The 16,890-nt window shown below is 36.7% G+C and overlaps 1 protein-coding gene across 1 annotated transcript; it reads left to right on the top strand.

Moving 5' to 3' along the window:
* Positions 1-1,302: 1,302 nt before the first annotated feature.
* On the top strand, positions 1,303-1,992 carry LOC115214879 (histone-lysine N-methyltransferase SETMAR-like). Its single transcript, XM_029783910.1, has one exon. The coding sequence runs from the start codon at positions 1,303-1,305 to the stop codon at positions 1,990-1,992; it is 690 nt and encodes a 229-aa protein (XP_029639770.1).
* The last annotated feature ends 14,898 nt before the right edge of the window (positions 1,993-16,890 follow it).

Below are 16,890 nucleotides of genomic sequence, written 5' to 3'. Positions count from 1 at the left end.
TATACATTTTTACAAACCAAGGACGTTATATAGACCTCCTTGACTCAAGTTAGAGAAGGGGTGCGTATTACACACAAGGTTTAGGTTTTTCAGAGGTACAGCCCCCTAAAAATCCCCCGCGTATTATACTCAAGGGCCGACTATACTCGAGGATTTACGGTATATATCAATTGTATGATTGCTCCTGTGGCATATACAAAGTATGAAAGATGCATAATTCTTTCTCTCTCTCTTTCACACACGCATATTTAGAAACATTTACGCAAATACATATGATGATGCTTATATCTGCCACAAGGGTTATTAAAGTTGATATTACGAAACAAAATAAGAAAAAAAAAACAAGCAAATAAACAGATTGCTGTAAAGTGAAGTGTTCAGCAACGAAGATGATTAATAGAATGAGTGGTCGGTTCGAGTGGCGTGGAGTAGAGATCCACCTAACGAATTTCTAACGAAGAAGGAATGAAGTATGTTGCTACTTATGTAAAGAATGTCATTCCAAGACATATGGTGTAGCTTTGGGGTATTTTCTGTTGGTGTTTTTGTTGTTGTTGTTGGTGGTGGTGCTGGTTGTGGTGGTTCTAGCAATGGTAGGTAGTACCATGACATTAACTTATCTTTTCTTCTAATTATAGTCAGGTGTGATCACACATACTTATACACTCACTCATACACCTGTATACTACATGAGTATATTAATATGTGCTTATAAGAAACATTGATGTATGTGCATACAAGTATATACACATACATACACACACATACATATATACATAGACACATACATACATGCATATATATACATACATACACACATGTGTGTGTATGAATGCATATACATACACACACACGCACATATATACATAACTTCATTTTAATGCGTATATAGATGAATATATATTCATATGCTTGTAGTATACTCACATACACACACATATATTGCATACACACACACGCAATTATAAAAATATCTGTACATACATGTATATACATACATGTATATACATACATGTACATACATACATACATACATACATACATACATACATACATACATACATACATACATACATACATACATACATACATGTATATATGCATATAATGCATGTGTATATATATATATATATATTATATTAGGTTGTCTCACATGAAATGTATTTTAAATAGGTTTCTTATTAGTCATCTATAAATGGAATTTTTAATGAGTTTCTGTGCATATGCTTGTGTTTTCTCTTAACTCTTTTTCTTTCTAGACAATACTATTATTCAAAATTGCTACCCACAGCTCTTATGATAATGTTAACAACTGAACAATACCGAGTGATTTTCTTGTACGAATACAAGTTGGATCACTCTGCCACCGAAGCTCTACGAAACATCAAGCGGGCTTTTGGTAACGATTCTGTTGACTTTAGAACTGTTCGGAGATGGTTCCAAAGGTTTCGTTCGGGAAATGAAATCCTTAAAAATGAACCAAGAAGGAGACCAAAATCAGTTATTCGGCATGATCAACTGAATGCTTTGGTTAAAGGAAATCCGAGAACAACGGTCCGAAAAATCGGATCATTGGTACAGACATCTCCCGCAACTGCTTGTCGGCACTTGAAGAAAATTGGAAAAGTCAAAAAGATGGATAGGTTTGTTCCCCATCAACTTAATGACATTCAAAGAAACAGACGCCTTACAGTGTGTTCCAAGTTGATTTCTCGGTTGTATCGACTCATTACGTGTGATGAGAAATGGATATTATTTGATAACAGCAGGTGGACAGGACAGTGGTTAGATGAAAGAGAGTCACCAAAACACTACCCAAAACCCTCATTGCACCATAAAAAGATGATGATCACTGTATCGTGGTCAATAAAGGGGGTTATTCATTATTCGTTTTTGCAACAAGGTAAAACTGTAACAGCAACATCTTATTGTCGGGAAATTGATTTTATGCATGAAAAATTAAAAAAGAAGCAACCCAGATTAGTTAATTAGAGATGGCCCAATTTTGCTTCATGATAAAGCACGGCCACTCACTTCTCAAGTTACGGTCCACAAGTTGCAAAGCCTGAATTATGAAATTTTGGTATATCCTCCTTATTTTCCTGATATCTCTCCTACTGATTATCACTTCGACTTTGCTATACGTAACAAAGCATTCTTAAATAAAGAAGTGGTAATTGAAGCATTCGAACAGTTTATCAGTGTAAAAGATGACAAATTCTTTGAAGATCGAATATATACCTTAGAGGAACGTTGGATGAAGGTCATAAATGAACAAGGATCATATTTTGATTAAATAAATAAATATTCTAAAACTTAAAAAAAACATTTTAATGTTTCCTTTTTCAAATATGACATTTCACGTGAGACAACCTTAATATATATATATATATATATATATATATATATATATATATATATATATATATATATATATATCTATATATATTATATATATATATATATATTATATATATATACATACATACAGGGTGTTCAAATAGTTTCTCTGCAGTGAATTTTTTTCATCCAAGATGTATTTCAAAACATGTGTAGAAGAGTCAACTTATGTATTGAAAATGAAGGACAAAACTTTCAACACATCTTATAAAGCTTTTTAAAGTCTTGTAAAGTCTAATATATTCTTTTGTAGTCTTATACCATCTTACAAATTTTTATTTTGCAATAAGTTATTTACTGCGGAGAGACCTTTTGAACACACAATATATACATCTATGCGCGTTAGAGTGTGTATGTTCATGTAATCTGGTGTCTGCGAGTGTGCGTATATATATGTGTGTCTGTGTTCGTGTGTGTGTCTGTGTATGCGTGCGTGCGTGTGTGTGTGTGTATGTGTGTTCGTGTATGCGTGTGCGCGTATATGTGCATGCCTTTTTTTCTATAGGCAGATTCCAGTATTTAATGCTATTTAATGTTAGATATCCGTTATTCCACATGCCAAAACTTCAACTCCCTCCTCCGCGCCAGATCTCGTTATTAATATACCTATACATTACGTGAACATTATAACCAATCTCTCACCTTATCAAACCAGCTTCTCTGAAGCTATAGTTGTAATTCAGAACAGACGTCTACAAGTTCAACCGTTGTTTTTTTTTCTTTTTCATCCATTTCCTCGCTATTCACTAATGCAGCCATTAACACTTTGTTACCCAATCATAACAACACAACTCTGAAGATGGCCATATGTTGATTCAAAAAAAAGAAAAAGAACCCTGCCTAGTTTGTTCTTCTGTCTTTTCTTTTTGTCTCCGGCTGCTTTTCTTCTCATTTCCCTCCACCTCCACCTTCCCTACTACATCATCCTTTCCCTCTATCTCCTCCTTCCCCTCCTCCTCCTTCTCCTCTTCCTCCACTTCCCTACTTCCCCTCAAGCTACTCTTCTTCCCCTCCTATGCTTCCCCACCACCCCTCCTCCTCCTCCTCCACCACTTTCCCACTTCCCCTCAAGCTATTCTTCTTCCCCTCCTATGCTTCCACACCGCCCCTCCTCCTCTTCCTCCTCCTACACTTCCATACTCTCCCTCAAGCTACTCTTCTTCCCCCTCCTATGCTTCCACACCGCCCCTCTTCCTATTCCTCCTCCTACACTTCCATACTCTCCCTCAAGCTACTCTTCTTCCCTCTTCTATAATTCCCCACTGCCCCTCTTCCTCCTCCGCCTCCTTCTTTACTAGCTGTCATATGCAGTTTCATACTTATTCGGGGTGTCTCTTTAGCGAGTTTGAATACTTCAGCACGATATTAGTTTAACGGCATTTCTTGCTCGATATCCAGCCATTCACACACGCACGCACGCACGCACGCACGCACGCACGCACGCACGCACGCACGCACGCACGCACACGCACACAAAGAAACAGAAAGCAGAACTCAGATCACATTCAGATATCGACAACAGCAAGAAAGAGATCGATGTCCTCTGGACACCTCCGATCTTTCTTTTTACATATTCCCATGGCGAATCCGAGGGTATAAGGTCATCGCTTGTTTGACGTTTGTATGATCGTTCTTAAAATGGGTCTTTTTGTTCGGCGAATCACTCGCTTTAAATAATTTTTCCTTTCCATTATGATAGACAGATCACTTATCTTACAGACATCTCCATCCCGTTATTATATAAAGACAACTTATTTTAAAAACGGCTTTGTTATTTCAAGAAGCACATTTCATTCAAAGACGTTTCCTTCTCGTCATAAAATAAAGATCGCTTATTTAAGAAAAAAAGACGAAAAAACATCTCCATTATGACAGAATGAACATTTATTTTTTAAAATGCTTCCAATACGGCTGTGTATTTTTTCCTCAATGGTCGATTGGTTAACCTGTATGGAAGAAAATCAAACTTTTAGTAGTAGAAGTAAATCTAAGAAGAACCAGGATATTGGAGTACAGTACATTATCCACCAGACCCTTTTATCTTTTACTTGTAATAGTCATTGAAATGCGGTCATGATGGGGTACCGCCTTGAAGAATTTAGGAATTTTAGTCGGACAAATCGACACCACTACTTATTTTTAGGAGTGATACTAAGAATCTAACCACTAAGTTACAGGGGCCCGAACAAACCAGCACCGGTTATGAAGTCACAGAGGAACAAATACAAACACAGAGACATATACATATATTATATATATATATGTATATGTATATGTATATAAAATAACGTCTGTGTATACATTTGTGCTCTTCCTACAGCACAAAGAGCATTTTACTCATAGTTCTAGCAATTTAGGTGTCTTGGCACCTTTAGTCACATTTAGTAACGATTGAATTTCTCCTGAATAGGGAAAATTATCAATTATTCCCTTTTAATAAATTTATTTATTAAAAGGGCATTACTATACATAAAAGCCTCACATGTTTATTATGGTAGTGTTTGACTTAGAGTGAGGCATTTATGTATAGTAATGCCCTTAATATATATATATATATATATATATATATATATATATATATATATATATATATATATATATATATATATATAATATATATATATATATATATATAGTTAATCCAACAAGAAAGCACAAAAAAAAAAACACAACAACGCGAGGACGTGGAACAAATATAGTATTATTGGACGCTCAGGAAAGAAGGAAAGAAGGAGAGTTTAACGTTTCGAGCGGAGCTCTTCGTCGGAAACATAGGAGAAGGAAAGATCCAGAGAAGGGAAGACAGAGGGAAAAAATCGCCAACGGTATACACGCGGTCACATATGTATGTATGTATGTATGTATGTATGTATGTATGTATGTATGTATGTATGTATGTATGTATGTATGTATGTATGTATGTATGTACGTACGTATATCATAAGAGAGACAATCATTCTTGTCAGCTCGCAGGGAGCCGGTCCGGTGTCTGTGACTGAAGAGATGATAACTATTCCGAAATACTGAGTAGCTGGTGCTGCAAGCTGATTTTGGCGTATTTACACCATTTGTCTACGGCGTGAAATTTTCTCCATGACAAAATACTGAATGGCTTTCTTGTAGGTTCGAATATTCCCCTAACATATTTGAACTGTTAAACACCTTATATTTATACACGTCACTGCTTGGCGCTGCCACCCCGTAATTTTCCGAAATATTATCTGCGATAGACTGTTGTTCGATCCAAGAATACTTGCATCGCTAATCATGTCAACCACTGCCGTTCTTTAGAAGGTGTTGGGCAATTAACTTCAAGTATTAGTTTCAAATTAGGCACACTTCGCAGTTTTTCTGCTTCATTCAATGGATTTGTTAGCAATTTGATGTTTTCAATAGGCCTGGAGCTCATTAAAAACTCATGTACATTGGATATCTAAACACTTGTCTAATATTATGAGGTGGCGAGTGCTTAATTCATAACACAGCGACACCACACCTCCTCGTATAAGTATACACACATAGAAACACACAATGTATATACATATGTATGCGTGTATATATATATATATATATATATATATATGTGTGTGTGTGTGTGTGTGTTGTGTGTGTGTGTGTATGCGTACATATATTTATGCATATATATATATGAATATATATATATGTTATGTGCGTATATATGTATATATTATGCGTATGTATGTATGTATGTATGTATGTATGTATGTATGTATCTACCCGTGTGGGTGTGTGTGCATATAATTGAATTCTAGTTGCTTTTAATTAGAGTGAAATTCCTTATACTGTAACTCTGGTATTGAATACTCACACACACACACACACACACACAATATAAACATCCATACGCAATGTTTTACCATAAAGGAAAAATATAATTGTCACTAAATACAGCCTACGAACATCAAGACACCTTCACTCCTAGAAATAGGAGCTAAATGCTCTAATGCTGCAGTAAAAGCACAGGATTGTATACATATATGCGCACAGGGCTGTAATAACCCCAAAACACCCAAAACACATATACGCATGAGGGAGTAGACAAGCGAAAGAAAGGGCACTTAACACATTTATTGTATTATTTATATGTACTAATCAAAATAGTTTGATTCGGATTCCATACTAATTCAAGTTTCGAAGCCTTTTACAGAGTCTGTCTCCTCAGGCTGGTGGACACCATCCCGAAGAGATAGGCTCCGTTAGGGGCCTGCAAAACTTGAAGTAGCACGGAATCTGAATCAGACTGTTTCTATGCTGTTTGTTCGTTCGAAGCCCTAACTCTCCCCGAATTTCATATTTTAAAAATTGCTGGATGCTGTTCTCATATTACGTTTTCCTATCTTATCGTTGAAAGCTCGAAATAGGGTGTAATAAACAGTTGACAACTGAGGAGGAGTTTGACTTCTTTTGCTATTTTGTCCCGTACTTGTCTCTCTTTATGTGTTTACGTATTTTTCACTCGTTCTTGTTGTCTTGTTCTTATTGTGTATTTTTTGGTATTTTGTCCTGTACTTATCTCTCGTGTGTTTACGTATTTTTCGCTCGTTGATGATGTCGTGTACTTAATGTGTATTTTTTATTTATTTATAATCGGATGCAACGCAGCCTTGTCCACAGTAAGTTTTTACATTTATTTATAATTTCTGCGACTCCACACTCTGTTTTTTTTCTTTATCTCCTCTATCCCTCTATAATACTCTTTATTTTCCGTATCACCCCCTTATTCTTTGCTGTCCCCTGTCTATCTTTCGTTCCTTCTCCTCACTTCTGTTGTTTATTTTCCTCATCCTCTCCTTTGTCTCCCTTCCCTCCTGCTTGTTTGCTCACACGTGACTACAGACCATTTCTCTCACATCTGTCTTTTCTGGACGCGATGTCCATCTTGCTGGACGTCATTCCTCTCGCCTCCCGACATTTTTTGTCTTCCACTATTTTCTTCTCTTTATTTATTCTATATATTTTCAAAATTTCTCCAAAATTTCTCCAAAATTTCTTTAACGGCCCTTAATATTTGTCTTCGTCAATTGTTTACTCTGTACGTCCACTCTATTGTTATTTGTTCGTTCGAAGCCCTAATCCTCCACAAATTTTATATTTTTAAAATTGATGGATGCTGTTGTCTTAAGAAGTTTTCCTAACTTTTCGTTGAAAGCTCGAAATAGAGAGTAATAAACAGCCGACAACTGAGGAGGAGTTGGACTTCTTTTGCTATTTTGTCCCGTATTTGTCTCTCTTTATGTGTTTACGCATTTTCACTCATTGCTGTTGTCTTGTTCGTATTGTGTATTTTTTCGCATTTTGTCCTGTTCTTATCTCTTGTGAGCTTATGTGTTTTTCACTCGTTGGTGTTGTCCTGTACTTAATGTGTGTATTATATATATATATATATATATATATATATATATATATATATATATAAATTAGCGCCGAACAGTTTAGGCATCAGTTAGTAACGTTTAGGTTAGTTAAAATATGTTTGTCACATATTTCAACTGCTAAAAGGCAAATTCACTGCAGTAACGTTGGAGACAATTTTCTCTTATGATAAAAAAGGCGTAAAAACACCATATCTGTCCAGTGTTGCTATCTATCAGGATTTCTAGACATCGATGTTTCTAGCTCCTTAGCTGTCAGCAATGGAAAACACTTAAGAGAGGCAACTCTGGGCAGACCTTATTAAAGCAATAACTTTAACTAAAATAGTTACGGTGTTTTACAACTTTTTACTATAAGAGAAAATTTCCTCCACGGTAACTGCAGTGAACGTTTCTCGGACAAGTGTACACTTAACATAATTTTCACACACATCCAGCGTGTCGCTGAGATATAAAGATGGGCCTTTGAATAGCACGTACAATCCATCATACTGGCTTCCACACTGTTGCTCCCTTGCAAACTTGGGTCGAATCGAGGATCTGATAAAAAGACTCTTGTACTCATTACAAGATACTCTGCAACATGTTATATTCTTTGCGCTCAAAATAAAAAAATCTCCAACATAGATCTTCAAATTGATATAGTTCGTTTTTGTCAATAACCGTCTAACACCTGGAAGACTGACTTTATTAGAAATGGCCACGTCACCGGCTTTTGGACCAACCATCTAGTGCGCTACTTCGTCAGCAAACTTGCATAATCATCACTTTTCTAAGCAATCTCTTATTAGACCGATGCTTCATATATGTGTACACACCATTGAAAAACTTGTAGAACTCAATACTCATTTCTATTACTAACATTTACTCCGATTGAGTATAGGTGACATTAACTTCCTTTGAGTTCATATGTGACCTCAACTCCATTTTTCGTATAATTATACCATTTGTCTTCTATGTGTGTATTATTTCTGTATATTATTTTATTGGTGTCAAAATCGAAGCCTCATTTCATATATACTATTTATAATGGTCGGTATACATTGTCACAGGTGCATTGATTTAACCAGCTTTACTGAAAGTATATGTGGAGGCACATGGCCTAGTGGTTAGAGCAGCGAACTCGCGGTCGAGGGATCGCGTGTTCGAATCTCAGACCTGGCGATGTATGTGTTTATGAGCAAAGCACCTAAGCTCCACGCGGCTCCGGCAGAAGGTAATGGCGATCTTCTGCTGACTCTTTCGCCACAACTTTCTCTCACTCTTTCCTCCTGCATCTAGCAGCTCACCTGCGATGGACCGGCATCCCGTCCAGGTGGGGAACCTATACACTAAAGAAACCAGGAAACCGGCCCTATGAACCAGACGTGGCTCGAGAAGGAACAAACAACAACATCAGAAAGTATATAAAAGTATTGTGAAATGTTATTTTACATTATCATGGGCTAGATTTATTATTCTTTGCATACTCCTAGAGATACAAGACGCAACGATCACGGATGGAACGCTTTAATGGTAGGTCTGATAGATCAGGTTTGACTTGTGGTTATACAGCAACAGCAGTAACTGCAACAACAGTAATAACAACAACAATAATAGGCATCTCATTTCCCTAAAATACCGTGACATATCCATAACATTATTACCTTAGTTCTGCACCTTTTCACTAGTACACATCTCAACATCACAATGAACCAAAGGAGCTTTACGTGATGTGAGAGGAACCCCCTTTTTTTTTTAGTGCCAGGGGCGAATTTCAAATGCACAAACAACCTGCGCGATAGATCTGTACTGAGAAAAATAATGAAGAATGTAACAAATTTATGCACGCAATCTCATTAATTAAAATATTCTCTATAAATACATTAATTAACCAGAGTGGCATAATGCTATAATTACCTTTATACGGTATTGAAAGAAAATTATATTAAGTTACTATTTTGGGTTTTAAGGTTAAAACGGTATTGGTTTCAACGGAAGTTTTTAAACAACTCAGTTCGTAAACAGCTTCACAATCAGACGTGGGAGAAATTTTTACCTGCGGGCGAGGAATTTTATCTTCTTTACCACCCACGGTCTATATCAATGGTTCCCAGACTTTTTCGGGTTGTCGTCCCCTTGGCACTTAGGCCATATTCCTAGCGTCCCCCACTCACCGCCACAAACGTAGACCACACACTGCAACAAATTCAAAACAACGGTATTTTACAAATAAAGCATAACCTATCACATTATTTTGTAGTTTTTGCATCCATAGCCCCTTTTTGGCTACCACATTATCACTCCCCACATTTTCTTCAACGCCCCCTGGATTTTCTCACTGTCCCCGGTGGTGGTGGTGGAGGGCAATACAGCTCACTTTGGGAACCACTAATCTATATAATCGTTCAGCTGCTAGAAATAGCTATCGAATTCCCTTCAAATTAAATCCAACATCTTACAAAAATGGGAAGGACACAGTCCATGAAGTAGCCTTAAAAAAATAACGCATTTTATCATAGGCTTACCCACCGCCGCCACCAGCACCACTGCCGTCACCATTACCACAACCACCGTGTCGCTTCCATCGCCACACTATCACCCCCACACCACCATTACTACTATCACCATCACCTTTTACACTGTACTATATTACTCTGGTAAAAAACCAACACAAATCGTTATTTCATGTATTTAACATATCTTAATGTATAAAACTGTTAACAAATAACAACACCAGTAACAACACCAATAACAACACACATATGAACAACAATAAGGATGTCATCAACAACAGTAACAACAATAACAACTACAATAATAACACCAATAAAAGCTCACCATTATGACAATAATAAAAGCATCAATTACAATCTTATCATATCGATTATATCAATAGAATCCATTTAGACGAACACGCTCATAAATTTGATAAAAGTCATTTGGTTCAGAGTGTATAGACAAAGTGAAGGGGGTAAAATTCACGTCTTTTTGTCTATGAATTTTAAGCTTCTTTTCATTAGTTGAATTATCAAAATATTCTCTAATCAGAACTGGCATTAATTACAGCTCTTGTAGGGCTCCGACCCTGATCACATGGTCGCAATATATATTTTACTGAACATTTAATTTCTCTTTTTTTTCTTCATAAAATTGATCCGGGGATCTGACTAAAGATTGCCGCAAATCCAGTCGTCATGCTGTGTGTTTACCACCTGATGTTAACTTGCAGACTGCATGGCTGCTTGACCTACTGGTGATGGCAGCCAAGAATTCCTCAAATAGCACCTTACTGATTTTTAAAAAGTGGGAGGACATACTGAATAGCAGTTTTTTAAATGCACGATATACCTGAATAATAAAGAAGAGACGTTCTTTGATCGTAAGTCTGCTTAATTTGAATTGACTTGGGGCTAAACGACAGCGTAGCAATAACAACAACAATAACAGTGACAAAAGAAAGAACGAAAGCATCTATTGCAACAAGATTACAAAACAACAACAACACGACCAAGGAAAAGAAAACAGCGAAGTAAAATGTAGGTCAACTGAACACATAGATAAAACGTCCAATTAAGATGGACATCCGGGGATTAGAGAGATAAAGAAGGAAAGGAGAAGGAAGAGAAAGAAGAAAATGAAGAAAGGAAGAGAAAGAAAAAGAGGGGGGGAGTTTATTAAAGCAGCTGATGATGAGACAAATATTATTTCACAACGTATCTTTTCACTGTATAATTAAGACGAAAACCACTTCAACGTGGTAATACAAGGAAGCTAATACAGAGAATAGCAAACTAAACACAACACACACAAACACGCACACAGATAAACACACACACACATGCACACACTCACACACACATACACACACATGGCAAACGTTTGTATCCCTACACACACTCACGCACACACACACACACACACATGGCAAACATTTGCATCCCTACACACAAATTTGCATCCATATTCACGAACATCCACGTCCATACACACACACACACACAGCCCGCTTACCTCAATAGACATAATGAGGGATTAACTGTCTTGTTGAAACTAAACCCTCCCTCCCTCCCTCCCTCCCTCCTCACACACAAACCACGCTCATCCCATTTCCTACACAAGCATAACACTCATATACACCCCATATACACCCCATATACATTCTCCACATAGAAAATTAACCGCCAAACATAAAGAAGATTATTTGTATGACGACAAGGTTTATCTCCTCTCCGCCTCCTTCACTCACAAATATACAGCTAAATACTGGTTAATGAGCCAGCTGGCTGCTGATTAACAAATGAGATAATCCTTTATTAATGTTAGCGTCCAGTGACAGAGATAAGGAGGGAGTCAGAAAGGGAACCAAGGAAGAAAAAGCATAAAAGGAAGTAACAAGAGCGAGAAGAACTGATGGCCAAATGGATAGGGCAGCTGATAACGCAACCACAAGTTGGTGGTTCGTATCACTGGCACGGCATTACATTGTGTCGATTGTTAAACCCAATGATGCTGTATTCCTGCTATAGCGATCATAGGTTAAACGTCATCTCTACCGGATTTTTATATACGACGGGCTTCTTTCAGTTTCCGTCTACCAAATCCACTCACAAGGCTTTGGTCGTACGTAGAGAAAGAAGATGCAGCCGATTCTCTCCCTTAGTCCGTCTGCAATCGTTACTCTTCAGCTCTATCTTTCCTCTCTTGTCTTTTACTTATTTCAGTCATTTCACTGCGGCCATGCAGAGGGACCGTCTTGAAGGGTTCAAGTCAAACAAATCGACTCCAGGACCTTTTTTTTTTTTAAGGTGTAGTATTTATTCTAACAGTTTCTTTTGCCGAACCGCTAAGTTATGGGGACGTAAACACACCGAAACCAATTGTTAACCGGTGGTGGGGCACAAACAGAGACTCAAAGACACATACACTTACACACACACACACACACACACACACACATATATATATATAGGCGCAGGAGTGGCTGTGTGGTAAGTGGTTTGCTTATCAACCACGTGGTTCCGGGTTCAATCCCACTGCGTGGCACCTTCGGCAAGTGTCCTCTACTAAAGCTCGGGCCGACCAAAGCCTTGTGACTGGATTTGGTAGGCGGAAACTGAAAGAAGCCCGTCGTATATATGAATATATATGTGTGCATATGTGTGTGTGTATGTGTGTGTGTGTATGCTTTTGTGTCTGTGTTTCACCCCCCCCCACTATCGCTTGACAACTGTGTGTTTACGTCTCCGTAACTCAGCGGTTCAACAAATAACCGATAGAATAAGTACTAGGTTTACAAAGAATCAGTCTTGGGGTCGATTTGTTCGCATAAAGCCAGTGCTCCAGCATGGTCGCAGTCAAATGAGTGAAGCAAATAAAAGAATAAAAACGTATACATTATTTACATTATTTACATTTGACGGATATTTGTCCTCATCTTGTTTGTTGTTAACACAACGTTTCGGCTGATATACCCTCCAGCCTTCATCAGGTGTCTTGGGGAAATTTTGAACCTGGGTTCTCAGGGCATATGACATAGTGGTTAAGAGAGCGGGCTACTATCCCAAAGATTTCAAGTTCGATTCCAGGCAGTGACATGAATAATAATAATAATGATAATGATGATGATGATGATGATGATGATGATGATGATGATGATGATGATGGCAACAACAACAACAACAACAATAGTAATAATAATTATAACATCGAAAAATATCTTAGGAATGAGAACCCAGGTTCGAAATTTCCCCAAGGTACCCAATGAAGGCTGGAGTGTATATCAGCCGAAATGTTGTGTTAACAAACAAGATGAGAACAAATATCCATCAAATGTAAATAATGTAAATAATATACATATTTCCTCATCTCCTAAATATAGAACAATAAAAAAGTATGTATATATATATATGGATATATATATGTTTGTGTATATATTACATACATAAAGAGGGATGACCACTAAGTGGACATCCATTACGCTAGAAGTCGACCCTCTTTGGTCTTATCACTAAGAAATTAATATCCTCAAGAAAATTTAGCAAACGCCAGAACGTAAGGGAACAAGACAAATGAAAAGATACAAAATATATTCAATTTTCCCCACCCTTATTATTAAATATTTAAATTTATATATATATGTATGTGTGTGTGTGTGTGTGTGTGTGTGTGTGTGTGTGTGTGTGTGTGTGTTTGTGGTGTGTGTGTGTATTTATCTGAGACAGATAATTAGACAGACAGGCAGATAGATAGATAGATAGATAGATAGATAGGAATGTTCTCAAGAAAATTTAGCAAACGCCAGAACGTAAGCGAGCAAGGCAAATGAAAATATACAAAATATATTCAATTTTTCCCTCTTATTATTTTAAATTTAAATATATATATATATATATATATATTACGTTTTATAATTATGAGTATAATTATCATTAGGGTTCAGCAAAAAATTTGCTTTGCCACATACCAAACTTTTAGAAATAGCAGACAAAAAACTTAGCTATTTCTTCTACTATAAGAAGAATCTCCCGGACAAAGTATACTCGAAAACAATTCACGTAGGCATAGAGAAAAAAATAACGAAAATTCACTCGGCATTTGATTACTTGTGGACGCGTTTCTGGGTTAGATAGATATGGAGATGCAAGAGTTACATCTTCATTCTACCATTCTCTTCATCAGCACAAAGATTTCAAGATTTTAAATTAGAGAGCACTGAAAAAGTTGAACATACCTATCTAATTCAAGTAACATCAGACAAATTATATCCAACTCCAGTACCAACGAATTCAAAACATACGAATGAGGCTTCGTATTCTCCTTCACCCACCCACGTGTGTTGTTGAGCAACAAATTCCTACAGAAAAAACTGTAGTTTATTATCAGGGAGAGAATTATATTATCAATAATAATAAAGGGTAAAGTTAATTAATTAATTAGTAATTAATAATTCCACCAAATAGTGTTCAGCATGTTAAAAGGACCATTTACGGTAAACTTAAGCATTACGTTTTATAATGATGAGTATAATTATCATTAGGGTTCAGCAAAAAAATTTGCTTTGCCACATACCGAACTTTTAGAAATAGCAGCCAAAGAACTTAACTATTTCTTCTACTATAAGAAGAAACTACAGCTTTTTCTGTAGGAATTTGTTGCTCGACAACACACGTGGGTGGGTGAAGGAGAATACGAAGCCTCATTCGTATGTTTTGAATTCGTTGGTACTGGAGTTGGATATAGTTTGTCTGATGTTACTTGAATCAGATAGGTATGTTCAATTTTTTCAGTGCCGTGGAATAAATACCCTTGCTCACTTAAATAATGTTTAGAGCTTGATCTTGAGCAGCCACCAACAATGTTTCAGTTTTTCTCTTTAAATCTCCACTTCATAGTCACTTACACAATAATAATTTTTCACATTCTCGAGACTATCCATGTAACTGCATTTCTTCTAGCGATTTCTTTCTTTCCGAAATTATCCTGCTTGGGTATTGTCTTCAGCACAGTCAATATTTAAGTTGTTATTCCTCAAGGTAATGGTTTTACTGGTCTTTATTCTTCATTCACACTATTGAAAATGGTAATCATTTCTCTACCTTCAATCTTCCGTTTCATGTATCAACAACTGATATTTACCTTAGGGTTAAGTACATCAAGTATGGTTATGGATTCTCATTTTTCTGTCTAATGCCTGTATTTCATCTTTTGTCAAATTCTCTGCACAAGCAACAACTGCCTGTGTGTTGATCGTATTTTCAGATTCTTTGAATTTAGTTCGTTCTTCACTGTAAGCATTAATCTGCTCAAATGTAGTCTTTTCGCTTTTTTTTTCTTTTCCTTACACATAATATCATCGTGTTCCAGTATGCCCAGATACCTGCATCTATTGTGCTCACGTTCAAAAACCCGTTCTTCCAGCAAGTTTGTTCCACACAAATGGGCTTTCTTCTTTTTCTTCGTGGCTAAAATAGCACACTGCGACGTACCAAACTCAATGCTAATATCATTGCAACACAGCTTTATTATATTAATAATTGAAATGATCTCTTTTTCAAACTTCACTAATATCTTTAAGTTATCCATTAAGCATAAACGATTTAGAGAAGACGCATTTCTTCCTAGTTTTTAACCCATGTTGACTGTTCTAAATGTCATTGAGATGGATATAATTGCGATAACAAATACCAAGAAGAAAGAGGCATTCAAGAAGATGCCTTCTAACGGCTACACTTCTCACTAATTTCATGTTCATCATCAAGTTGATTTGCCAGTGCACCATAATAACAGTGAGGATACTGATGAGATTCTAAATGACTTCACAATCCAAGAACGAGGCCCCATGTTGTCTATAGGCCGATAGTTTCGGGGAAATTTGGTTTCATTATTCTTCGGGGGTAGGTAAGTAATACCTCTAGCTAACCAATCGGGTATTTTCATAGGATCTCATAATTTCATTGAATAACTGGACTAACTTTTCGTGTGTGCACAGGAGCGAGGCGAACCAGAAATTTGGCACCCTATCACTACTAGGAGATTTCCACTTATGAGCCTCCGTGAGTGTCATCCTTGGGTCTGCTATTGTGATGTCTTTCTATGCTTGTTCTGGTAAGTTTTGCTGTGTGTCTAATCCAGTCTGCATTTTTATTGTAAGTCTTTTCATCACTCCAGATATTTTTCCAGGGGTTTTCAGCTTCAACCATAAGTGAAGGGTCTTCAACAGTTATTTTCTCCTTCCCTATTTCTCTGTGGAATATTTTCGCATTGGATGTGAACAGGTTATTTTGCTTGTAAAATTTGTTTCACTTCTCAAATCTTCGTATTCTTTGAGCTTTTGCTTGGACTATTTGTTGTAGAGTTCCTTTTACTAAAAGCAGTTCTTCTCTTGATGAAAATCTGTTTTCCCTTCAGCTTTCTTCTTTCTCTGGTTTTCCACCGCTTCCACAGATTACTTCATTCAATATTGATACTTCACCTCTCATTGTTTCAATCTCTTTCTCAATTTTACTTTTCCAGTTTGGAATTCTTCTCAGATTTGTATTTCTTTGTTTTTTCAAAGGCATAGAACTGGTTTCAATTGTCTTAGCAGCTGCGTAAATAATTTCATTTAATTCAATGA

Source organism: Octopus sinensis, linkage group LG8, assembly GCF_006345805.1.
Source record: "Octopus sinensis linkage group LG8, ASM634580v1, whole genome shotgun sequence".
In the NCBI taxonomy this organism is placed as follows: Eukaryota; Metazoa; Mollusca; class Cephalopoda; order Octopoda; family Octopodidae; genus Octopus; species Octopus sinensis.
This window is presented reverse-complemented; position numbering and strand designations above follow the sequence as displayed.

What these genes read in the sequence shown, in the direction of transcription:
- LOC115214879 (XM_029783910.1), top strand. Translation starts at nt 1,303, where the DNA reads ATGTTAACAACTGAACAATACCGAGTGATTTTCTTGTACGAATACAAG.